The 27,039-nt window shown below is 39.1% G+C and overlaps 1 protein-coding gene across 1 annotated transcript in view; it reads right to left on the minus strand.

Moving 5' to 3' along the window:
* The window catches only part of LOC123248576 (phospholipid-transporting ATPase ABCA3-like), a gene marked incomplete at its 5' end in the record, with an annotated part of 354,036 nt that overhangs the window by 27,346 nt on the left and 299,651 nt on the right, over positions 1-27,039 (minus strand). The window contains 2 exons of the mRNA XM_044677403.1: positions 23,546-23,746; positions 24,018-24,146. Coding sequence (XP_044533338.1) covers positions 23,546-23,746; positions 24,018-24,146 — 330 coding nt within the window. The remainder of the gene's footprint in view (positions 1-23,545; positions 23,747-24,017; positions 24,147-27,039) is intronic.

Raw genomic sequence — 27,039 nt, forward strand, 5'->3', positions numbered from 1 at the left:
GAGTTTCATTAGTAACAATTAAAGTAGGGTCTCCTATACCACAGTCCTTTACCCATATCCTTCTTATTAATAAATAAAGTTTAAAGTACCTTCCTAAATCAGTTTCAAAGCTTGTTTTGGGAAGGGAGCCAACGCAGTCAGAATATCAACGTTATCCCAGCTGAAGAGCTCAATTAATTTATCAATTAACCCCAGGTGGGTCCGGAAGGGATAAACCACTCTGACCTGAAGGAGCCTGCCTGGGCAACTGTTATAAAGGAGAAGTGAAGTGCCATCTTATCCTCTCTGTACATCATTTCTACTACCTCAAATAGATACAAGTGACCTCCTTTAAATATAACAGTTTTTGGCATAGCCAGGCTTTGCACCTGTTGAATCAGCTAAAGGATAATGGGGATTGAAAGGATTGTATTTATCTTAAGCACTCTTGCCACGTTCAAGTATTCATTCACTCAGGGAGTGATGAGGCTTTAGTTTTACACCATACCAAAATATCTAATAAAGCTGATACAAATATATAACACCTATAGATATTTAGGGGCAGCTGAGTGGCTCAGTGGATTGAGAGCCAGGCCTAGAGACTGGAGGTCCTAGGTTCAAGTCCGGCCTCGGACACTTCCAGCTGTGTGACCTTGGGCAAGTCACTTGACCCCTATCGCCCACCCTTACCACTCCTGGGCCAAGGACGGTCCCTAGCCGGGATGAAAAAGGAGGAGGGTTGGGCGTGGGGCTAGCAACCCCACCCTGTAAAAACTACATCTGCTAAAGAAACTGCAACCTAAAGTAGGGGCAGCTGGGCTAGCTCAGTGGATTGAGAGCCAGGCCTAGAGATGAAAGGTCCTAGGTTCAAGTCCGGGCTCAGACACTTCCCAGCTGGGTGACCCTGAGCGACCCATTGCCTACTGGTTGTGGCCCTATGCTCCTAGGATGGAGTCCCAGGATAAAAAAAAAAGATATTTAACTATATCACTGGCAGAGTTTTTATCCTACCTGCCAACAGTGGTTGTGGTTTTGGTGGCTTTTATACAAACAATATTGGCTATGAAGAAGATTTATACTTGGGTTTGTGGCAAAGCAAGATCAGATACAGATATTGTCATGTCCTTGATGAGAGACCAATTGAAATTGATGATTGAAATTAATAATAAAATCAGACTGGGACAGGAGTTAGATAAACACACAATTTTACAGCTAGAACTTATAGAAGGCATGTATCTTCCTAAAGACAATAAGGCTCCTAAGAAAGTAATGGTTGACATAAGTACACAGACTGAGACAGCAATTGAGATAGAGACTGGTGTTGCTACACAAACTGAGGAGGGGGCAATGGCATCGGCTACTGTGACATTGTTACCCATTGTGGACCAAACTCAGCTTGGGGCTGATGGTGAAGCTGTAAATATGAAAACGTACAAAGCTTTCACAGCACAGGATTTGGAGGTGCTTAGGAAAAGGTTCCCCAAGTTTTTCCTCTCACCTTACAAGGAGGCTAAAGAGTTAAAGAGGACATTCAGCCTTTTTAACCCTTCATATCAGGACGTGGAATTTGTGTTAGAGGAGTTCTTCACACCTAGTGAAAAGTCTAGGTTTATTGAAGAAACTAGATCGAATCCTACATTAATGGACTGGCCTAGGGATCATTCTACTATTGACTTAAGCTCACCGGAGAACATGAGGACACTTTTAAAATGTAGATCAGATCTTTTGGAAGCGGTAAAATTACACGCAAAACTCCCAAACAGCTGGTGTAAATTTGAGAAGATGAGGCAGTCTGAGGAGGAACATCCTAGCTTGTTTTTAGACAGACTGATGGAGAATTTAGAAAACTTATTGGGATTTAACAGGGATCAGGCAGATGAGGCTGTACCACACATTAAGAGACAATTTATAAAAGGAGCAAGCATCCCAATACAGGTGTATTTCAGGCAAAGCTGTCCTTGGTGGGAAGAGTTATCCTTGGAAGAAATTAGGAAACATGCAACTTACATCCATGAGTCCAGACAAAAAGAAAATCAAATAAAGCATGAATTAGATTCTGAAAAAGATAGGACCATCCAAGACTTGAAGCGTGAACTCTGGGAATCTTGTAGAGAGAGAGATAGAGATGAATTCCGCAATTTTGCTTTACAGATTGCTAGGGATAGAGACTCTAAGCCTAGATCCATCTATTACAAGCAAAAGAAATCAAATAAACAAATTCCCAAATGCTACCTTTGCAATAAGCCAGGTCATTTTTTGAAGGAATGCAGATTCTGGAAGCAGATTGACTTCTCTAAGGATAAATCAGATTCATACAAGAAATCGTATGCTAGCTTTAGTTGGGCAAGCAAAGTACAAAAGTCTCAGGCTTGTTGCCAGCATGATTGCAAAAGAACAGATAAACCATCATTAGAGGAAATGGAAAAAATTTTTAAAATGATGCCCAGGCCGAGAATTGCATCTTTATGAAGGTTATTTGATAAGACAGATCAAAGAGAAAAGGGAGATTTAGAAAGAGAAAAGCTCAGAGGCATGAATGAGGCTAATGTGTTAGTGATGGAAAATATTGAGGGTAATCAATATACAATATTTGAGTAAAGGAAGAAATCAATACATAATTTGGAAGTGGAAAATGCTGTACAGGAGATGCATAAAGACATTTATGGCAAGAAACATTCTCTTGTGGAAAACACAAATCCACAGATTTCGGTGGAAAATTTTGACAGGAATCTAGTGTCAAATGGGTTAAGATTTGAGCTAGGAGGTCAAGAATACATTATTGCGAGTAACAGATCAGAAGTTATGTCGAATAATGAAAGTAGCCATGGGAATTATTTAGAAAAGGTTTCCAAGCCCATCAATTTGTGTTTTGCCAGAGAGAACAATTATGTGTCCATGAATGTAACTCCTAAAGCCAAGATGGAGGACGAGAGAGTAACAAAGTTATAGACTCAGTTCTCAAGCCCAGGAAGCACTTTAACACCTGTAAAAGAGATTCTTTTCTGTCTAAACCCCAAGGCTGAGAGTTTTGAGCCTAAATACAATGTAACCAGTGACTTGTCAGCCCATCCAGCAGCCTGCAGAGGAAAATACTTTGACGGGTTTAAAAAGAGGCTTGGACAGATAGGGCCACCCGAGACTTTTAACAACTTAGATTTTAACACTCAAACAGGGTTAAAAGCTCAAGTCTTGGTGAGGGGGGAGGATATTACAACTAATCCTATCCCTGAAGCCACGATTAGAGACTTACAAAGCCCTGGAATGGTGGAAGAAACTGTCATATTTCAGAATCCAGTTCAAGAGAAGCCATCTTGTTCTCAGTACTCTGCAGAGAGGCAGCAAGGGGGAGGGGCAGACTTAGACTCTTACCATACAGAGGATGTGCTAAGGGGAGAAGGCTTTTCTCAGGAAGTGAATTCTTGTGATTACCACGGACTTTTTAATAGAGAAGCAGTAAATTCTAAAGCCAGCACCATCTAGCCATTGGAGAAAGAGACACAGCTGTTACCTTTGCATAACAACAATGACCAGAAAGATCCTTTAATCACCATCCAGATTAATGGAGAATACATCAGTGGTATCATTGATACAGGAGCAGATATCAGTTGCTTGAGGAATCTCCCTAGTAATTGTGAAATGCTTGGTTTAGTCATTGTGAAAGGAGCATCTGGCATTCCACAGACTGCACCAAAGTTTCAACTGAAAATGGTGAAATTGGGACCAATAGAATTTGACCATCAATTCTTATTATTACCGCAGTGTCCTAACAATCTCATAGGTAGAGACATCCTGTGCAAACCTGCAGCTACAATATATTGTGAGCCAAGTGGAGAACTGTATTTGCACCTGCCCAAAAGGTCATTGAAGCATCATCCTGACTTATGCCTAAATAGGATAACAGAAGATCACACAGTTTTAGTTCTGGATCAAGACAGCTTATACAAGATTCCAGATACTCTACTAGTAGGAGTATGGGCTAGTAGTTCAGCAGATGTGGGTAGAATCCTATCTGCTAAGCCAGTGAAAATAAAAGTGAAAGAGGGAATGAAACCACCTAGAATTCCTCAATTTAAACTGAGCAAAGAGGCGGCGGAGGGAATAAAACCTTTGATCAAGGAATTATTAGATTGAGGTATCCTGGTGCAGCGTTTTTCTGAATTTAACACTCCTATTTTACCAATCAAGAAGGCAAAGTTAGATGCTAGTGGGAAAGAACAGTGGAGAATGGTACAAGATCTTAGAGCAATAAATGCATATGTGGAAGACATCCATGCAGTTATTCCAAGTCCATCACAGATAATTGCAGGGATTACTCTGGACTCTAGATGGTACACCATGATTGATCTGTCCAATGCATATTTCAGCATTCCAATCCACAAAGACAGTCAAAGATTGTTTGCATTCACCTTGGAAAACAAGGCATTATATTGGAGTTGTCTTCCTCAGGGATTCAAAAATTCGGCTTCAGTCTTTTGTCAAATACTGCAAAAAGATCTAGAATCCATATCTTTCACTGCTAGCAAATTGGTGCATTATGTAGATGACATCCTGCTAATGTCACCAACAGGAGAAATATGTCACAGGGACAGCACCCATCTAGTGGAAGAACTATATAAGAGAGGACATAGAATATCTAGAAACAAAGTGCAGTGGGTCAAAAAGAAAATCGAGTTTTGGGGATTCACATTGCAGGGTGGAACTAGAAGTATATCAAAGAAGAGAATTGAGGATATACAGAAACTCAGCTTACCTAAGACCAAGAAACAGCTAAGAGCAATAATTGGCATGACTAGTTTTTACAGACAGTGGATACCTGGGTTTTCTCTAATTTCTAAGCCTTTAACAGAGTTAACCAGGAAAGACATCAAAGAGCCACTGGAGTTAACAAGAGAACACATGCATGCCATTGAGAAGTTAAAGTCAGCAATTCTTTCTTCTCCTGCACTAGGCATTCCAGATCACAACAAAGTTTTTCATCTATTTATCCATGAAGATAAGGGAATTGCTTGTGCAGTGCTCACTCAATATTTAGGAAGCAATTTAAGACCTGTGGCTTATTATAGTTCTACACTAGATCCTGTTATCCAGGGAATGGTTTCCTGTTTGAAGATTATTGCTGTTGCAGCTTTGATGGTTAGGAAGAGTTCTAAGTTGGTTCTGGGAGGGGAACCCAGATTGTATTCCCAGCATCAAATAGAAACCACACTGAGGAATGCAAATCTGCAGGCTTTCACATCTCAGAGACTCTCCCAGTATCAAGCTGTTTTGTTAACAAATGAAAAATTGACCTTCCACAAGTGTAAATCCATCAATCCAGCGACTCTTATTCCAGAACTTCCATTAGAAGGGGGATAGTCTTCATATTTGTGAGGATACATTAGAACTTGTACAAAAGGCTAGAGATCTTTCTGATGTTTCTATGGAAGATGCCAACCTCACACTGTTTTGTGATGGCTCGAGTTATCATCATGGTGGGAAAAGAGTGACTGGTGCAGCTGTAACTACCCAAAATGAAACCCTATGGTATGTAGCACTTGGGCCAGACATCTCGGCTCAAGGGGCAGAAATTTTTGCATTGATTCAGGCATTGAAAATTGGTAAAAACAAAGCTCTGAATGTTTTTACAGACTCGAAGTATGGATTTTCAATTGTTCATTCTTCAGGAGAAATTTGGAAGAAAAGAGGGTTTATAACATCTAATGGGAAAGCAATAGCATATGGGAAACTAATTAGCGAATTGTTAGAGGCCATACAATTGCCAGTAAAGTTATCTGTAATACACTGCAGGGCACATCAAAAGCTAGAAGGACCAATACAGATAGGCAATCACAGAGCGGACATCACGGCTAAATTTGCAGCCAGATGTGGGGAAAACGCTATATTTCACCTAGCCTTAGTGGATAGAGATGAACTATTATAAGCCTATTCACAAAAGGAAGTGGAATACTGGCAGAAAAATCTTGGAGCCACTCTGGTGAATGGAGTCTGGATGTCAATCTCTGGAAAACCGTTCTTGCCGAAATTATTGTACCATAATGCATGTGCAGCAGTTCATAGAAAAGGCCACTATGGAGTTTTAGGAGTAGTAGATACAATTCGCAAAAGCTGGATAGCAATAGGTGTGACTACAGAAGCAAAAAGAGTGTGTGATGGTTGTTTCATATGTCAACAATACAACAAGGCTGTAATTAAGACAAGAGCCTTTGGAGGGAAACCTTAAGCATTCACACCATTTGAGTGTCTACAGATAGACTATGTCACAATGCCTAAATGTCAACAGTATAGGTACATACTCGTGATAGTGGACAAGCTGACCAAATGACCAGAAGTGTTCCCAGCTAAGAAAAATGATGCAGCTTTTGTAGCAAAGATGTTATTGAAGGAGATAATTCCAAGGTTCTCTATACCATCAGTAATTTCATCTGACTCTGGTAGTCACTTTGAAAATTCTATTTTACAGTGAATCTGCCAGGTGTTAGGGATCAAGAGACACTTCTGTTCTATCTATCGACTGCAGTCATCGGGAGCCGTGGGACGGACTAACCAATCTCTGAAATTTATGATTGGAAAGCTATGTACAGAGAGTCATCTTAAATGGCCAGATGTTTTACCTATGGCACTTTTCTATTTGAGAAGTCAACCAAATAGTCAAACTCATTTGTTACCGTTTGAACTATTATATGGTTAACAGCCATGGATGGGAAAAGCTCCACGAGACACTGATTACCTATCACATTTAGGGATTAAGTGCAAAATCTATGAGTATGTCACATTGTTAAAAGAGAGATTGGATGAATTACAAAAGTCATCTCTGATACAACAAAGAGTTCCTCTTGACTTTAGTCTTCATGATTATCAACCTGGAGATAAAGTATATATTAGAAACTTCACAAGAAAATCAGTATTACAACCAAAATGGTTAGGTCCTCAGGAAATAATCTTGGTAACACCATCTTCAGCAAAGATTAAGAACAAGGATTCATGGTATCACTACACACACCTAAAGAAAGACCTCAGGGAAGAAAAGTCCTCATCAAGAAATCAGTCTGAAATGCAAGAAACAGAGTCTCAGCTAAACATGCAGTCTCACTCACAAAACACAGAATCTGATATAGAAATAGAACCTCAAAGTAGGAAATCATACTTGAAAAAGCCTCAAAAAAGAAAACAACAAGAAACAGCTAAATATCAAGAACTTGATACTCAAATCACTGATTTAGATCAAACAAAGTCCTCATTCATGTACGAAGATCAACAGTTAAGTCTATCAGAAAGTAGTAGTGAAGAAGGAGAAACAGAATATTAGTCTAAACATTATATATTTACATCTAAGACAAGTGCAAACATAAAGCCTCATAAAGGAATCTTGTGGCAACACAAAATTCTGACATAACATCATACAGTCATACATTGGTTCCTGATCCAGGGATTCTTCAATCAAGTAGATGACAGACAAGATGGGTTTCCAGCAAAGGAGAAGAGTGATGAAATCCCGAAGAGTTCCAGAGTTTCAGAGACATCAGGACATCAGGACCAGTGCAAGGACAAGAGGAGACACTGTACTGACAGACTGTACAAGGACCTGAACTGTGACAGCACTGTGACTTGGACATCATCACCGGGAGACTCACAAGAGGAGATCAGCGGATGAAGATTAGGTTTGAATAAGTGCAAGGTTTGCACATTCAGACACTAATCACAAGGGAAATGCATATATAGAATGCATGCAACATAACATAAGCTGATTGACAGAAGAATTCTGAAGAAGGAGGTGAGTATAAATCCAAACAGGATATGTTAGAGTCATGAGTCCAACACATAGTCATGATAAAGTCACTTCACATGTACATAATGTATATAGTTGTAGAAACTACAATGACCCAAATGAGAAAGAGAGTTAAGTTTCCTTGCAAGGTCTAAAGCAGTCATTTCATGAGAACATCACATGAAAACCTTGTATATATATAATATTGTTACTAACATATATTGCATAAGTCTACTAACCCGTAGGGAAAGGGTAGAGTTAGGGATGTTCAAATTTTAGTTAGTATAGGGTCAGTGTAAAATAGTTATAAATGTTCAAATAGAATTAATTGATAGGATGTTAGGTAGACATTGTGTAGAGTAGGTTAGTTAAAAATGAAAACTAATTGACTAACAGATCAACTATAGTATAAGAATTACTGACAGACTAATCTTTCTAACTATAGATTAGGGAATAGAAATGTTAAGAGTTTAATATGAGTTAGGAATGTTGTTTAAAGTTAGTATTAGTAATATAGGCAGAATTGTTGCAAAATTTTTTGTCTAAGGTTAGGAAACAACATAGATGATTGCTTAAATGTTATGATAACGTTCATATGTTATGTTGATGTTCAACTGATGTGTTCATGAAACTATTGTATTCAAATCCCTCAATTTTCAACAGAGAAACCTATCCGAAACTCTTGTCATTAGCTTTAGGCTAGTTAGTTAATTAAGGCATTAGATAAGGTAGGATTTATTATTTTTGGGAAGGGATAGTTAATAGGATAGGAACACATAGTTAAGATTAGAATAGTGTAGACATCATCCACGAACAAGAACAGCTGGAAATTTACAGGTTGAAATTTCCAAAAACAAAATGGCATTCATGTTATATTGAATCTCTGGGAGCTTGAAGTTCATTCAATGATTGACAGATAAGTCAGTTGGATAGAATGTTCCCAGAGAGGCATGCGAAAGGCAGGAGGGGTTGGTTGAGAAGCCTAAGGAGAAGTTCTGGGTCTTTTACCTGTCCTGAGGCTAGAGATCGGTGGGAATCCTGGTCTTGGAGTGAGAGAGTGCAAACAGGACTCTGTTTCTTGCATTTCCCTTGTGATTATTTATTTCCTTTAAATATAACACCTCTCAATGGTCAAATAGTGGTTAAATCCAGCAGGCATCTATTGAAATTCCTCACCAGGAGCACATTAATGGACCCCCCAAACTGGCAGAGATTAGATCAGATTAGCCAACAGACTTTTTGGTTACATTTCTTTTGGAGTCTGAACTGTGAAAATAATACAAGGACATAAGAGGACAGAAACTCAGGCCAGATATTTCCCCCTAGAAGTACTTAGAGCTCAGCACCAACCTAAAATTTAAAGCCAAGAAGGAGACTGGAAGAATGAGCAGACAAGAGAAGAACCTCATCATTAAGAGGTACTTTGGCAACAGAAAAGTTCAATATACAAACCCAGAAGAGAATGAAAAGAAAACTTCTACAAGAAAAGCCCCCAAAGAAAAATGCAGCTTGGAAACAAGTCCAACCAGAATTATTGAAAGAATGAAAAAGAGTTAAAAAAATAACAGATGAATTTAAAAATTAAATGAGGGTAGAAGAGGGGAAAAATGGGGAAAGAAACAGGAGTTGAAGAAGAAGGACATGAAATGAGAATTGACAGATTGGAATAAGAGGTAAAAAATTTTATCAAGAAAAAAACACTGAAAATTAGAATTGACTAAACAGAAACTAATGAGACATTTAGAAATATTTTTTCCTAATGACTCAATTTTGTTTTATTTTCAATTCTGAATTCTCTTCCTTCTTCTTTATCCCCTTTCCTTATCCATTGAGAAGACAAGATAAACAATATCCCTTACAAACATTTATAGTTATGCAAAAAATCATGTTCATAAATGAAAGAAAGAGAAGAAAATATGCTTTAGTCTGCACTCTAAGTCTATCAGTTCTCCATCTAAGGTGGATAAAATGTTTTATTATGAGTTCTTTGTGGAATTGTATTTGGCCATTGTGTTGCTCAGAGTTACTAATAAGTCCTTCAAAGTTGATTATCTTTATATTATTTACTATATATTCTATTATTTCTCCTCACCAACATCAAGAAATATTTAAACAAACCCAAAAGACTGAAAAAAGGAAGAAATAGGAAGTATCTCATAGCAGAAACCACTGACCTGGAAAAGAAGAGAGAAATTAAGAATTATGGCTGCCTGAAAGCCATGATAAAACAGAAAAGCCAACACTTAAGAATCCAAGAAATCTTAAAAGAAATCTGCCCATATCTCTTAGAACAAAAGGGCAAAATGAAAATTGAAAACATAGATTGGTAACTTCTTGAAAGGAATCTCCAAATCAAAACTCCAAAGTACATTATAGCACAAATCCACAACTTCTATGTAAAAAAAAATGTTGCAAGTAGCAAGAAAGAAGAAAATCAAGTACTAAGGAGACTTTATCAGGATCACACACAACTTAGGAGCCATCACTCTAAAGGAGTGGAGACAAGCTTAGAATATATTTCAGAAGGCAAAAGATCAAGGCTCACAATCAAGAATAACTTTCTCAGCAAAACTGAATATGGGCCTATGGGGGTGGGGGTGGGAATGGATCTTTTACAAAAAGATTAGATTAGGTAGACATTCCTGATGAAAATACAAGAGCTGAATAGAAAATATGACATACAAACATAGGAGTCAAGAGAAACACAAAAAGGTAAACGTGAATGAACAATCATAAAGTACCAGACAAGGTTAAACTGCTTATATGATGCACAAAACCCTTTAGAAATCTAACATCATAAGGGTTGTAAGAGTCTGATTAGACTGAGAGCCTGGGAATGATTGCTGTGTTTTAATGATATTAAGAGAAGAATGGAAAGAGTGGGGAAGAGTAATATGTGGGTAGGGGAAAGGAAAGGAAGAATGGGGAAAATTATCTTACACAAATGGGGTATGAAAAGAATTTATACAATAAGGAGGGATTGGTAGGGGAGGAATAGAAGACACTTGAACCTCATTCTTGTTTGGCCTGGTTCAAGGAGGGATGAATACATATACACACAGTTGAAAGAGAAATACACCTTAACAAAGAAGGAACAGGAAGGAAAGGGGTTAAGGAATGTGTGAAGGAAGTTATTTTAGGGGACATTGATCATGAGAACAGAATCTAAGCTCTGAACCTTCCTGGGGTCAGTGGGAAAGCCAGCAATTAAGGTGGATAACAAAGAGACAGAGCAAATGTCCCCTGGGTAGCCCTAGGGAAGGAGGAAGGGCCAACAGTTGGCCCATGGACATGATAAGTATGAAAGTGAGTGTACTGAGGAAAGTTTAAAAAACCCAAGCAGGAGCTCATTTTCTTTCTCTGGACTTTTGCAATAGAGATATGATAGTCTAGCTGTTGCTGCTGCTGTAAGAATATATAGGTCTTACCCAGACAAATGGAGAATTGGTCCTAATCAGGTTAATCTTTCCTTAAGGGAACTGTATCTATATCTCTTTCCTCTTTCATCTCTCACTCTCTCATTTTATTAATAAATGCTTATAACTCTGGCCAGACCTCTTTTATTCCTAACAGGAAAATGGGGAGAACTAAAGTGAGTTTGGTTAAGGGAAGAATTACTGAGAAGCAAACCAAACTCTTAAAAGTGGGGTGGGAAAAAAGGAAAGTGAAAGTATGAGAATAGGATGGTGGGAAATATTCAACTAACAATCATAACCGTGAATATTGTTATATTGAAACTCTGGGAGCAGAGAGTCTCACTGTTGACAGGTAAAGACCGTTGGACATCAGAATGTTCCCAGAGGCCATGAGGAGAGGGGAGAAAGCGGTTGGCCAGGGGGGTATAAATACCCTGGCAGCCCTGGCTTTTGGTTCCTTTCATTTCCCTTGGACCTGAGATCTGTAGACCCTGGTCTATTGGGATCTGAGGCTTGGTTGGCTCAACCTTGCAAGAACTCCTGTCTTGTACCACATTAACATTGCCAACCAGTATCCAGACTGTGAATCTTCTTATCCTACTGTCCCCTAGATGTTTAGGAATTCAAACCATCTTTAGATATCTAGGGCCCGGGAGGGATCCGGGAAGTTGGCAGGAGAAGAAGAAGAGGGTGGAAAGGGATGGTTCCCTGAAGGCTGTAAAGGCATAACATCTAGCAGGACGAAGAAGCTGAAAGACATCAAACAACAGCTTGCTTGCTCTGGTTTGGCTGTGGCCAGACTGAGCCAGAGGAGCTAATAACAAGCCAGAATCACTTACCTGACTACAGCTCTGAGGGATTACTATTATCAAAATTAGTTTAGGGTTTCCCAATTCCTCTTCCCATTTCCTAATCCTTCTTTGCTAAAAATATAGATAAAGCTATTCAAATACCTTCCTGGAGTGGTTGTTTCATCACTTCTCTGGGAAGGGAGCAACGCAGTCAGATAAATGTGTCCAAGGCTTATAGAGCCCAATATCCACCATTAATGAACCCCAGGTGGGACCTGAAGGATCCTACCTGGGCACTGTTACAAAGGAGGGAGGTGGTACAACATCTAGCTAGGTGGCAAGCTTCAGCTGATCTTGCTCTAGCCACATATCTGCACTACCACTGTTGTCATCCAGTTAACAGTGGTAGTATCCAGTTTACCATCTCTCTATCACTACCCCATTTATTTATAACAATATTAATTGGAAAAATTCACCCATAAGATAGAAGAGGATAGTAGAATGGATCAGAAACCTGAATTTAATAATGTTGTTTACAAGAAACACACTTGATAAAGATACAGATTTAACATAAGGAACCAGAGCAGAATCTATTGTGCTTCAGCTGAAGTAAAAAAAGGCAGAATTAGCAATCATGATCTCGGACAAAGCAATAGCAAAAATAGACCTAATTAAAATAAATAAACAGAAAAATCAAATTTTGCTGAAAGGTACCATAGACAATGAATTCTTATCATACTAAACATATATACACCAAACAACACAGCATCTAAACTCTTAAAGGAAAATCAAAATTAATTATAGAAAGAAATAGAAAAACTATAATAGTGGGGGAACTTCAATTTCCCTCTCTCTGATCTAGATAAATCTAACCAAAAAATAAAGAGAAAAGAAATGAAGAACCTGAATAGAATATTAGAAAAGTTAGATATGAAAGACTTTTGGATAATTTTTGGGAATGCAATAGTTGGAGATGGATAGTATTTATCCATCTCCACAGACAGCTTACACTCTGTATTGTCACGTGGGTAAGTTAGGCTGACTTCCTTGGCCTAGCTGGGCAGCTTCCAAACTCTGCCTATCTGGCTGTTAGGCCTTGTGGCTTGCAGCTTCATTTATTTAGCTTTTTAACCTTCTCTCTGTCTAGGCCTTTGGCCTGGACTAGCCTCTCCTTTTTCTCTTTATTCTTATACTTTTACCTTCCTGATTGTAAATAAACTTGCCTCAACCCGATGCAGACTTGGGTCTGATTTAATTACGGAATCAACCTGAATTGTTGATTCCTGGCGGCCACACATTTTAATATATATCTATAAATACCTAAATTTTCCTTCTTACAATTGACAGGTGAAGACAGCTGGACATCGGAATATTCCCGGAGGCCATGAGGACAGGAGGAAAGGCAGTTGGCCAGAAAGGATATAAATAACCTGGCAGCCCCCTGTCAGGGACCCTTTGACCCCTTGTCTTTTGGGACCTTGGCTTTGCTTTGGCTGAGCCTTGCCTAAACTCTTGCCTTGGACATTTGATCTTGAACATTGATTGACCCATGGTTAGACTGTGAATCCTCTTATTCTCTCTGAATCCCTAGATATTTAGGTACCTAAACCATCTCTAGATATTTAGGTATCCCGGGGCCCGGGGGGATCCGGGAAGTGGATAGGAGAAGAAGAAGAGGATGGTAAGGGTGGAATTCCCTGAAGGCTGTAGGACTGGCAAACAACTAGCAGTAAGAAGCTGAGAGAAACCATTATCGATATTTGCATCATCCAAACAGTTTGCTTACTCTGGTTTGGCTGTGGCCAGGCTGAGCCAGAGGAAGTGAAGAACAAGCCAGCATTACTGAACAGCCTACAGTCCTGAGGGATTATTGTCATAGATTTAGTGATAGGGTCACCTATTCCCCAACCCTTTCCTGATCATTCCTTTCCCTTGTTAAACAACATAGATAAAAGTTATTAAGTACCTTCCTGGAGTAGTTATTCCATCACCACTCTGAGGAGGGAGCAACACAGTCAAATGAACATTATCCAAGGCTGATAGAGCCCAATACCAATAATCAATCAACCCCAGGTGGGACCTGAAAGGGTTGCCCATCCATTGACCTTTAGGGATCCTGCCTGGGCACTGTTATAAAGAAGGGCAGTTATTATAACATCCAGCTGGGTGGCAGGACTTGGGTGTCCCTGCACCAGCCATCAGGAAACCAAACCGAAGCTCCCTCTGATCAATATCTCAGATTACTACTACTAATAACCAGCCTAATAGTGGTAGTATCCAGATTACTCTCTTCTTTTATAACAACTCTCACTCCCACCCTGTGAACACTGGTCTCCTTGCTATTCTTCATACCACATCTCTCAGTTCTGGGCATTTCCACATGTCTCTTGTGCCTGGAATATTTTTCCTTCTAGCTTTCCTTACTTCCTTCATGTTCCAGCAAAAATTCCAACTTCCTCAGGAAGTCTTTTCCCAATTCCCTTTAATTCCAGACTTGTACATCCATGTAAGTTCCTTCTAACTCACATCAATCTGTAAATTACTAGGAACCATGTATCCAATCACTATATGTAGAAACAGATGGCCAAACATAAAGAGAAATTGAAGATGTAATATTTTTGGTCACAGAATGTTACCATTTAAAAATTGTAAGACACCTTGGAAATCGCTTAGTTGAACTCCCCTAGAGTAGTGATTTGATTTGTCCAAGGTCACACAACTCTTTGATGGCAAAGCTCAGACTAGAATTTAGGTTTCCTAATTCCTAGTCTACTGCATTTTCCACTGTGGAATATAGGACAATTCTTTCTATTGAAACTACATCTTTAAAAATTATCTTATTCATATAGAATAATCCAAGGGGACTTAATCATTATAGTCATCATTGTGATCATAGTCATCTCTTGTCTATAGTGTTGCAGCAGCTTCCTAACTAGTCCTCATGCATCTAGTCTACTTTTACCTCCCTTGATGCAACCAAATAAACTTTTTTAAATGCACCATTATAACATATCAAGCTCTTATTAAAAAATATTTACTGAGTAAGGTTTAAACTTCTTATTCTTTGTACTGAAGGAGTCTATCTGCCTCCAACTTATCTATCTACTCTTATCTTATACTCTTTTCTTCTATACACACTCAAGTATCCCTATTTTGGTTGTTTTTTGATGTATTGTAGTTGTCATAAGAAATTAAATGGTAATTGTTTGTGAGTTTTGAGGAAGTTGCAGTTGACACAAGAAGGTCAGCAAATGACACAGAAAAAAGTTTAGAAACTCATTTTTACTTAACATTGACTTAAATATAGCCTATGACAAAATACTTAACCCAATTTTATAATACAGTACTGTAAACTTCTCAAAAAAAAACTAAAAAATTCAAATTTCTTCTCTGGTACAAAGGAAGGGTCAAAAAATTTTACTTGAATTTTCCAGAATACAGGGGCACCACAACCCTAACCTCTGTGGTCTGGAAAATCCAAGCAAAATTTTTACCTGTATTCTGATGTCTCTTTCTTGTTCCTTTCTCCCCACATTTCTGTGACTTTGCTCATGCCATTTCTCTAAATCTAGAATGACTATCATCCTCATCCATTACCATCCTTTCCTTCCCTCAAGGAACAGCTTCCCTATTCTCAGTTTGTGATGTCAACAGCACAGTCTTTAGGAAATATCTACCCTTCACCTCCCTCTGCTTCTTCTCCTTCCCTCCTCCTGGTTACCACCTGGGCCCAGATACCTAAATATCTAATGATGATCAAATGCCTAAATATCTAGGGAGATTCAGAGAGGATCAATGGTCAAAGCTCCAAAACCCAAGACCTGAGCCTCCAGGACCAAAGACCAAAGACCTCCCCCAGATGGCTGTGAGAGCTATTTCTATCCTCAGGCCAACCGACTTTCCCCTCTCCTAACCACCTCTGTGAATATTCTGAGGTCTCCAACTGTCTTCCCCTGTCAATCAAGGTGAGACAAACCAACTCTCAGAGCTTGAATATAATATGGTCTACTTAAAAAATCCTAGAGAATCAACTAAAAAGTTAGTGGAAATAATCAGCATCTTTAGCAAAGTTGCAGGATACAAAATAAATGCACATAAATCATCACCATTCCTATATATTTCCAACACATCACAGCAGCAAGAGCTAGAAAGAGAAATTCCATTAAAAATCACCCTAGACAATATAAAATACTTAGGAATTTATCTGCCAAGACAAACACAGGAATTATACAAACTGTTATATTCAAACTCTGGGGAATATTGGTCTCACCTTGATTGACATGGGAGATAGTTGGAGACATTGGAATGTTCCCAGATGCCGTGAGCCAGGGGCAAATGTTGGTTGGCCTGAGAGTATAAATACCCCTAACAGCCATCTGGGAGGGGTCCTTGACCATTGATCTTTGGGTCTCTGACCGCTGGTCTTTGGTTCTTCTCTCTGAACCTCCCTAGATCTTTAGGTATCTGAATCATCATAGCTTTTAGGTCTCTGGATCCCTGGGTGGTGAAAGGGAGGAAGGGAGGTCTGAGAAGAAGAGGGTGGGTTCTTAAGGGTGGAATACTTCCTGAAGGCTGTTGTCATATTGAAACTCTGGGAGCTGAGAGTCCCACCTTGATTGACAGGTGAAGACCGTTGGGCCTCAGAATGTTCCCAGAGGCCATGAGGACAGGGGAGAAAGCGGTTGGCCAGGGGGGTATAAATACCCTGGCAGTCCCTGACAAGGGGTCTTTCCTTTCTTTTGGACCTTGGATCTGTGGACCCTGTTCTATTGGGAACTGAGGCTTGCTTGGCTAAGTCTTGCAAGAACTCCTGTCTGAACCCCATTGACATTAACCGACCTGTATCCAGACTATGAATCCTCTGATTTTTCCTGTCCCCTAGATATTTAGGCATCCAAACCATCCTTAGATATCTAGGTATCCCCGGGCCTGGGAGGGATCTGGGAAGTGGGCAGGAGATGAAGAAGAGGGTGGAAAGGGTGGTTCCTAAAGGCTATAGTGTAAGAGGGAGATTTTAGGTATTTTATAGATATATATTTAAAATGTGGTCACCAGGAATCAACAATTCAGATTGATTCATAATTAAAATAGACCCAAGTCAGGATCGGGTTTAAGGTAGTTTATTTACAATTAGGAAGGTAAAAGATAGGGAAATAGAGAGAGGGAGAGGCTAGTCCAGGCCTGGAGAGGCCTTGACAGAGAGAGAGGGTTAAAAGGCTAATTAAACTAGGCTACAAGCCACAAGACCTTAGAAATCAGAGAGGCTATAAGCCTACTTAAGGCAGAGTTTGGAAATGCCAAGGTAGGCCAAGGAAGTCAGCCTAACTTACCCACGTGACAATTCAGAGTAGAAGCATTCTGAGGTCTCAGCGGAGCGCCTTCAGCACCAAGTCCAAAGCTGGAATTCCTTCACCAGCTTGTAACCCACATATTTAAAGAGACAGTGTCTCTTGTCATTTCCTGTGGGCCCACCTCTAATTAAGTGGACCAATGGCAGCCTCTACACTGATTTGGACTGCCCTTTGGGCAGTCCCTTATTCTTGATTTGATACTTATTGTCACATGTGATTAAATTATCTCCCCTCCCCTTTGGGGGAGGTGGGGATGATATAATCTAGATGCCTAGGGTAAGTAGATTTTTGACTATGAATGGGCTAGAGTTAATTCCATTTACACAGTAGAAAGGCATAACATCTGGCAAGAAGAAGAAGCTGAGAGACATCATCCAACAGCTTGCTTGCTCTGGTTTGGCTGTGGCCAGGCTAAGCCAGAGGAGCTGAAGAACAAGCCAGAATCATTAACCAGCCTACAGTCCTGAGGGATTAGTATTGTCAAAGATTAGTGTTAGGGTTTCCTATTCCTCTTCCCATTTCCTAAACATTCCTTCCTTGCCAAATATTTATATATAAAACTCATCAAGTACCTTCCTGGAGTGGTTGTTTCATCACTTCTCTGGGAAGGGAGTAAACGCAGTCAGATAAACATGTCCAAGGCTAATAGAGCCCAATACCTACTATTGATCAACCCAAGTGGGACCTGAAAGGGGTATCCATCCACTGACCTGAGGGATCCTGCCTGGGCACTTTTATAAAGGAGGGAGTTGTTATAACATCCAGCTAGGTGGCAAGACTCAGGTGATCTTGCACTAACCACATATCTAAACTACCACTACTGTCACCAAATTAATAGTGGTAGTATCCAGTTTACCCTCATATTTTATAACACTGTCAAGGCTAATATATCACAAACTGATAACAAGAAAGCTGAGAGGAAATCATCAATACAGCTCCACCAACAGAGCGGACTACTCTCTCTGGTTTGGCAGTGGCCAACCTGAATCAGAGGACTTTGTGAAGAATAATAGCTTTACTGAATCAATAGCCTCCAATCCTGAGTGATCATAGCTCAGGGGTTGGCAACATATGGCTCTCGAGCCATATCTGGCTCTTTTGAGGGCCAGATATGGCTCTTTCTGCAGGAGCCATAAAGTCAATTTTTGCACTGTTATAAGAGCACGCACTGTGAGCACTATACGGCTCTCATGAAATTACATTTTAAAAAATGTGGCGTTTATAGCTCTCATGGCCAAAAAGGTTGCCAACCCCTGTCATAGTTTATAGAGATTAACTTGACAAGGTCTCCAATCCCCAATCTGTATCATGATTATCCTTTCCCTAATTAAGATCATAGATAAAGTGTTTAATAAGTACCTTCCCGAGTGGTCATTATATCACGACCCTTGGGGAGGGAACAAACGCAGTCAGATGAACAATGTGATCCAAGGTTAATCAGAGCCCAATAATAATAATTGATCCAACCCCAGGTGGGACCTGAAAGGATTACCCATCCACCTGACCATTCGGGGTCCTTCCTGGGCAACTGTTATCTAGAAGGGGAATTATAACATCCAGCAATGGTAATTGGGGTTGGTGTTCCTCTATCACCAGCTCCTAGGGAGAATACAGAGATATAGGGCTCCAACCTCCTCACCAGTATCCATATATTCCCCTAGTAGGAGTAGCACCTCCTTTCTTTATAACAAAACACAAGTGCAAAACATTTTCCACACAATTAAAACTAGATCTAAACAATTGGAAAAACATTGAGTGCTCATGGGTAGGATGAGCTAACATAGTAAAAATGACCATCCTACCCAAATTAAATTGCTTATTTAGTGCTATACCTTTCAAATTACCAAAAAACTTTTTTACTGAATTAGAAATAACTATAACAAATTTCATTTGGAAGAACAAAAGACCAAGAATATCAAGGGAAATGATGAAAAAAAAAATGAAGGAAGGGGGCTTAGCAGTACCAGATCTAAAACTGTACTATAAAGCAGTAGTCATCAAAACAATAGGTACTGGCAAAGAGACAGAAGGGACGATCAATGGAATAAGCTAGAGGTAAGCAACCTCAGCAAGAGAGTCTATGATAAACCCAAAGAACCCAGCTTTCGGGACAAAAATTCACTATTTGACAAAAACTGCTGGGAAAATTGGAAAACAATATGGGAGAGATTGGGTCTAGATCAACATCTCACACCCTATGCCAAGATAAACTCAGAATGGGTGAATGATTTAAATATAAAGAAGGAAACTATAAGTAAATTAGGTGAGCACAGAATAGTATACCTGTCAGATCTCTGGGAAAGGAAAGATTTTAAAACCAAGCAAGAGCTAGAAAAAATTACAAAATGTAAAATAAATAATTTTGACTGCATTAAACTAAAAGTTTTTGTACAGACAAAACCAATGCTACCAAAATTAGAAGGGAAGCAACAAATTGGGAAAAAAATCTTTATAAGAAAAGACTCAGACAAAGGTCTAATTACTTAAATATACAAGGAGCTAAATCAATTGTAGAAAAAATGAAGCCATCTCCTAATTGATAAATGGCCAAGGGACATGAATAGGCAATTTTCAGGTAAAGAAATCAAAACTATCAATAAGCACATGAGAAAGTGTTCTAAATCTCTAATAATTAGAGAAATGCAAATCAAAACAACTCTGAGGTATCACCTCACACCTAGCAGATTGGCTAAAAAATGACAACAGGGCAGAGTAATGAATGTTGGAGGAGATGTGGTGAAATTGGGACATTAATGCATTGCTGGTGAAGTTGTGAATTGATCCAACCATTCTGGATGGCAATTTGGAACTATGCCCAAAGGGCTTTAAAAGACTATCTGCCTTTTGATCGAGACATAGCACTGCTTAATTTATACCCGAAAGAGATAATAAGGAAAAAGACTCGTACAAAAATATTTATAACTGTGCTCTTTGTGGTTGCAAAAAATTAGAAAATGAGAGAATGTACTTCGATTCAGGAATGGTTGAACAAATTGTGGTATCTATTGGTGATGAAATACTGTTGTGCTCAAAGGAATAAAGAAGTTGAGGAATTCTATGTGAACTGGAATGATCTCTAGGAATTGATGCAGAGTGAAAGGAGCAGATCTAGGAGAACATTATACACAGAGGCTGATATACTGTAGTACAATCGAACATAATGGACTTCTCTACTATTAGCAATGCAAGGATCCAAAGCAAGGCTGAGGTACTAATGAGAAAGAAAACTAGCCACATTCAGAGGAAGAACTTTGGGAGGAGAAACACTGAAGAAAAACAACTGCTTGAACACATGGGTCAATGGGGATATTATTGGGGATGAAGACACTAAACGATAACTCTAGTCCAACTATCAATAATATGGAATTATGTCTTAATCAATGTTACATGTAAAATCCAGTGGAATTGTGCATCGGCTAAGGGGGGGTTAGGGAGGTGTTGGGAGAGGGAAAGAACATGAAACATGTAACTATGGGAAGATATTGAAAATAAAAGAAAAATATAAAAAAAAGAAAAAATTAGTTGGGTAAGTGGAAGTTAATGACTCCATGAGACATCAAGAAACAATAAAAAAAAGTCAAAAGAATAAAAAAGTAGGATAAAATGTGAAATATCTCCTGGAAAACAACTAATTACCAAAATAAAACTAGGAGAGATCATCTAAGAATTATTGGGCTACCTGAATGTCATGACCTAAATATTGCTTAGACACCATCTTTCAAGAAATCATCAAGGAAAACTGCCCTGATATTCTAGATATTCTAGAATCTAAGAGTAAAAGAATCCACCAATTGCTTCCTAAAAGAGATCCTAAAAGGACAACTCCCAGGACTATTATAGCTAGATTCTAAAACTCCCAGGTCAAAGAGAAAATATTGCAAGCAAAAAAGAAATAATTCAAATATTGTGGAGCCACAGTCAGGATAACATGAGTCTTAGTAGTTTCTACATTAAAGTTTTGGAGGACCTGGAATAAGTCATTCCAGAGGGCAAAGAAGATAGGACTTCAACCAAGAATCACTTGCCCAACAACACTGAGAATAATCTTTCAGAGGAAAAAATTGATATTCATTGAAATAGAGGACTTTCAAATATTCCTGATGAAAAGATCCTATGCCCACACTTTTAGTGCATGACTGTTTTTGACTCTCAAATACAAGATTCAAGAGAATCATAAAAAGGTAAACAGGGAAGAAAATCAAAGAACACTCCATAAGTTATACTGCTACATAGGGAGATAGATGATTCTTGTAACACCAAAGAACTCTGTCATTTTTAGGGAAGTTAGAAAGAGTATACATATACAGAGAATGAGGGGGTGAGTCGAATATGATGAGATGATATAAAAATAAAATCAAATTAAGGTATGAAAAAGAGGAATGCATTGGGAGGAAAGGGAAGGGAAAAATAGAATAGGTTAAATTATTACATATAAAAGAGACATGAAAGAGTGTTCACAATGGAGGGGATGATACAGGTGGGGAGGAGAGCATATGAACCTTATTCTCATCAGAATCAGCTCAATGAAAGAAAAACATAAACAATCAGTTGGGTATAGAAAGCTATCTTACCCTACTGAAAAGTAGGATGGGAAGGAGATAATAGAAGGGTGGGGGTGGGATTGATGGAAAAGAGGAAAAATTGGGCAAGGTAGAGGTCAGAAACCAAATAGGGAAAATACAATGGAGGTAATCATGCAGTAATCCTGACGGTGCAATTTTTTTTAAGTCTCTTTAATAAAGGCCTCATTTTTCAAATACTTAGAAAAATGAGTAGAATATATGAAAATATAAGCCATTCCCCAATTGATAAATGGCCAAAGGACATGAACAGGCAGTTCTCAAAGTAATTAAAGCTTTATAAATCACTATTAATTAGAAAAATGAGAATTACAACAACTCTGAGGTAAATCCCATACCAATTAGACTGGCTATTATGACAGAAAAGAAAAATGGCAAATCTTGGAGAGGATATGGGAAAGCTGAAACATGAATGCATTGTTGGGGAAGTTGAGAACTGATTCAATCAAGCAGTATAGCAATTTGGACCTATGCCCAAAGGGCTATAAAACAGTACATACCCTTTGGCCCAGCAATAACATTACTAGATTTGTATCCCAAAGAGGTTAAAAAAAACAAAAAGGGGAAGGGACCTATGTGTATAAAATATTTAATGCAACTCTTTTTAGTGGGGCAAAGATTTGGAAAGTGAGGGGATACCCATCAATTGGGAATGGCTGAATAAGTTATAGTATACAATTGTAGTAGAAATCTATGCTGTAAGAAATGATGAGCAGGAGGAGCTCAGGAAAACCTGGAAAGACTTACACAAACTGAAGAAGAGTGAAAAAAGCAGAACCAGGAAAATATTGTATAGTGACAGAAATATATTACAATAAATAACTGTGAATAACAGCTATTCTCGGCAACACAATGATCCAAAATTATCCCAAAGGACTCATGATAAAAAATGCCATCTTCTAGAGAAAAAGAACTGAGGCTAAATCCAGGCCAAACTAAACTTTTTTCACTTCCTTATTTTTTTTTCTATTTGAGCATTAATATGGAAAAATGTTTTACATGGTTGCACTTGAGAACAATTGCTATCTCAAAGGGGGAGGGAGGGAGGAAGAGAATTGGAGACTTAATATTCTTTGAGAAATGTTGGAAACAGTTTTTACATGTAATAGGGAAAAATAAAATAAAATTTAATACCTTAATAAATGTTTGCCAAACTAAATGGAATTGAACAGACCTTAGATTCTTCTATCTAGTAACATCTAATGTTGTATTGACTTCAGCACCTAAAGGGGACCAAACCTGCTTGGATTCCAGGGGACCAACCAAGATTCTGGACAAACATTTGGCTGGGGAATGTAACAATTGGCTGTGAAAGGAAGCCCTGTAGACAACTGTGTGATTCCTCTTGCCTCAGTGCCAAATAAACAAAACAGGCTAGAGCTCCTTTAGTTAGGGCAAGCCCTTTGTAAGGAACCTATCTTGGGGCACTCCAACTCTTGCTCTCGAACTCTAGAAAGACTACAGGAAACAACACCCTGTGCTCACACGTTCAGGGAATCATTTATACATTTTACACCACCTTACCCCAGTCTTCCCTAACAGGTTTATTGGTGGTCTCTGTCTTTCACCTTTTGAGGATCCATTCTCATTACAGTTTCCATTGCTTCTCTTCCCTTCCATCCCTCAGAGAAGTGTGTTTCCCTGGCCCTGGGAAGGTCCTTACCTCTTTGTGGTGACTGGAGATACTTCTTCCATTGATAAAGGCATCTCCAGATGTGATGGTGGTTTCCCCAGTCAATATTCTGAAGGTGGTGGTTTTCCCAGCTCCATTGAGGCCCAGCAGCCCAAAACATTCTCCTTTCTTGATTGCGAGGGAGATCTTGTCCACGGCAAGGACAGACTTTTTTTTCTTATGGCCATATACCTAAGAAGCATCCCAAAGAAAACCGGCATGCTAAAGGAGCATTTCCCGTGAATTGTGAAAACCAGGGCTATTGATCCTCATGTAATAACCATCACCAAACCTCCTGGAGCTCTTCTCCTTAGCTCAAGACTACTTCTCTTCAACCTTATGGATTCCAGAGACAACCTCCCTCTCACTCCCGCCTCCTCCCCCCACCCAACCTTCAATCAGTTATATATCTGATATACCCTCAAAGGGGAAGGTCCAGGACCACCCTGACTCTCAGTTTTACCTTTGTGATTTCTAGAGCAATCAGAGGGATTGTAGGCAACAGCGCTGGAAGGAAATTCCGGATTTTATTTTTCTCATCTTCCACATCTTGGTCTTTGGAAAAGTAAACTGATTCTTCAGATTCCTGTAACTATTTCAGAGAGAAGAATCACAGACATTCAAGCCTTTTAGGTCTTTGGCTGTATTGAGATAGGGTTGGGGGAGGTGGTTTAGAGGTAGGGGAGGAGAGGACATAATAGACATGTTGAGTCTTTAGAGATACCAAGCAAGTAGCTTTAGGAAGGAAGGACTTTTGGAATCTCTTCCACCTCTCAATTAAGTTGACTATTGCCTTCCCAAACACAATCAGGGACATTAAAAATTGGGCTCAAATGTGAACAGGAAAATCTGGAAATAGAAATTTTGTGTGGCATTCCATGCATCCTGTTGCACTTTTGGACAGGAATAGAATAGTATATTTCTTGGAAAAGAAAACATATCTGAGACCTCAGAGTACTAAGCTGCAGGGTATAGAAAGGCATAGTTTTCTTAACTATTGCCTGGGGAAATTTGCCCTTAGGAGGACAGACAAATCCCTAACAGAAAGAACAAGTTCCTTTCCTGTCTGTCTTGTGGATGACAATGGGAAATAATGGATTTATATGAGTGGCACAATTGTTGTGAAAACTACTATGATTCAGGCTTTTCTGATTTTTGTTCTCTCTGGCCAGTGAACTGGGTGACTGCTTTCACATAGTCTCATGCTTCTGATATGCTGGAATCACAGCTGCTTTTCTTGGAGAACACATGATGAGATACCAGGTGAGATTTCTTTTGTCACATTCCTAAGACCTTGTGGCTACAGCATGTTTTTCAAACAGGGTCATGAGGAAAAATAGTGTCCAGGATTTCCAATAGCAGTGGCATACATTTATTAAGTATCTCCTATGTGGCAAGGCATTGTGATGGGTCCTGGGGACACAAAAATGGAAAGCCACAGTCCATGTCCTGAAGGAATTTAGCAGAGAGAATCGAGTATCTATACAAATAACTAGAATAGGGACAGCTAGATGGCTCAAGGGAAGAGTCAGGCCTGGAGATGGGAGGTCCTGAGTTCAAATTTAACCTTAGAAAAATGTCCTAGCTGTGGGACCCTGGGAAAATCACTTAATCCCAATTGCCTAGCCTTTATTACTCTTCTGCTTTGGAAACTATCCTTAGTATTGATTCTAAGACAGATGGTAAGAGTTTTTTTTTTTTTTAAACAAAAAGCAGTAAAGTTTTATAAAAGTTTCAAGAGGCTTTTCATTGTGTTCCAGATAGACACCATAAGAAGCCAGCATACTTCCTGACTATTCGTGTCAGGCTGATTTAAGCATGGGGCCACCTCAGCACCTCTTGGCAACAAGTCAATAATTGTCATGATTGGGACAACTAGATAGAGAACCAGGCCTGCAGATGGGAGGTCTTGGGTTCTAATTAGACTTCAGACACTTCCTAGATGTATGGCCCTGGGCAAGTCACTTAACCCCCATTACTTAGCCATTCCCACTCTTCTTATTTAGAACCAATACTTAGCATTAATTCTAAGAGGGAAGGTAAGGGTTTAAAAAACAACAATAACTAGAAAACAAGTTAGAATATGATTGAGAGTTCAAATTGAACAGCAAACAAAATTCAGAGAAAGAGGGATCAGCTTAAGTGGTAGTAATCATGGTAGGCTTCATAATGGAGGAGGCCCTTGAAGGAAGGAAAGGAATTCAATAGGTAGAGATTACAGAGGGCTCCAAGTCCTTTGGCAATGGTGATTGTTTCTGCAACAGTGGGAAGGATATATTTGAGGGGGAGAGGCAAGTATTGAACTCAGACATTAGTCAATTAGTAATGATGATTAAAAACCAACAGGTCAGCATGTGATATAATTCCTTATAAGGAGCATACTTTAAGATGAATAAATAGTACTGAAAAAAGGGAAAACATATCATAAAGCTTGTTGTGGGGTACAGATCTCTCACGGTAAATAGGGAGATTGTGGGACAGTCATTTGGAAGCACCTGTCACCTTGTGGGGTTGCCATGTAGGATGAAAATTATAATAGTGATATTATTGTGTGGTAGTTCAGAAAACACTACTAATATGAAGAAAGCCTTACAACTTTCAATTGCTAGCAACTACTGTTTAATGGAGAAAGAAATCTGTGATAATGGATGAAAATGGGTGAGACTATAAAACTGTAGATGTGTTTTAGAAAATTTGTGAATGAAATCTGAATCAGTGTTTTAAATGAAGATGTTTGAGCCATTTCTATCATGTATTCCTGCCTTTTGGCAGAAAATTTTGAAGATAAATAAAATAATCAAAATTAAAAATCCAAAAAGTCACCATATATAGAGTATGAGAGTCCAGGGAAGAAGTAATAAAAGCCTAAGCTTGGCTTCAAGTGGTAGGCAGTAAAAGTGAAAAAGAAGGGATAGATAGATGAGAGAGATAGAAATTGTGTTTTAGAATCTTTCTTAGAGTGCTGGACTTAGAAACTCTTGGTTTGATTGTTAGCTCTATCACTAGCCATGTAACTCTAGGCAACTCATTTAATTTCTCTTAGCCTCAGTTTTATAATATGTGAAATGAGAGCAACATTGGCACTAACTACCTCAGAAGGTTGTTGCAAGGAAAACACTTTGTAAACTGTGAAGTTATTATATGTAGTGAGCATGGAGGTATAGTCTTCCCTCTAATTTGTGGGTGATTCCTGAGGCACATGGGCAAGAAGGGATCTGCTTCCAGTTTTAAGCTGGACAATAAGGAAAGGAGATGTCAAAGTATAGGATGCACATGTCCTCTCTAGGGAACCATGTGCATTGAACAGCAGCTGGTGGCAGATGGGAAATTGAAATGATGAGCCCAGAAGGAGCACATCAAAAAGACTTGAAAGCCAGAGTTAGATGGGGAAAAGAGGTTGGAGTATTGCCTCTCACTGGTATGGTGAGTTATATAGATTGTGGAGGTCTGAGGGGGAGGAGTGTAGTCTCGTTTCCTGAAGGAAA

Source organism: Gracilinanus agilis, chromosome 1 (assembly GCF_016433145.1).
Source record: "Gracilinanus agilis isolate LMUSP501 chromosome 1, AgileGrace, whole genome shotgun sequence".
NCBI lineage: Eukaryota > Metazoa > Chordata > Mammalia > Didelphimorphia > Didelphidae > Gracilinanus > Gracilinanus agilis.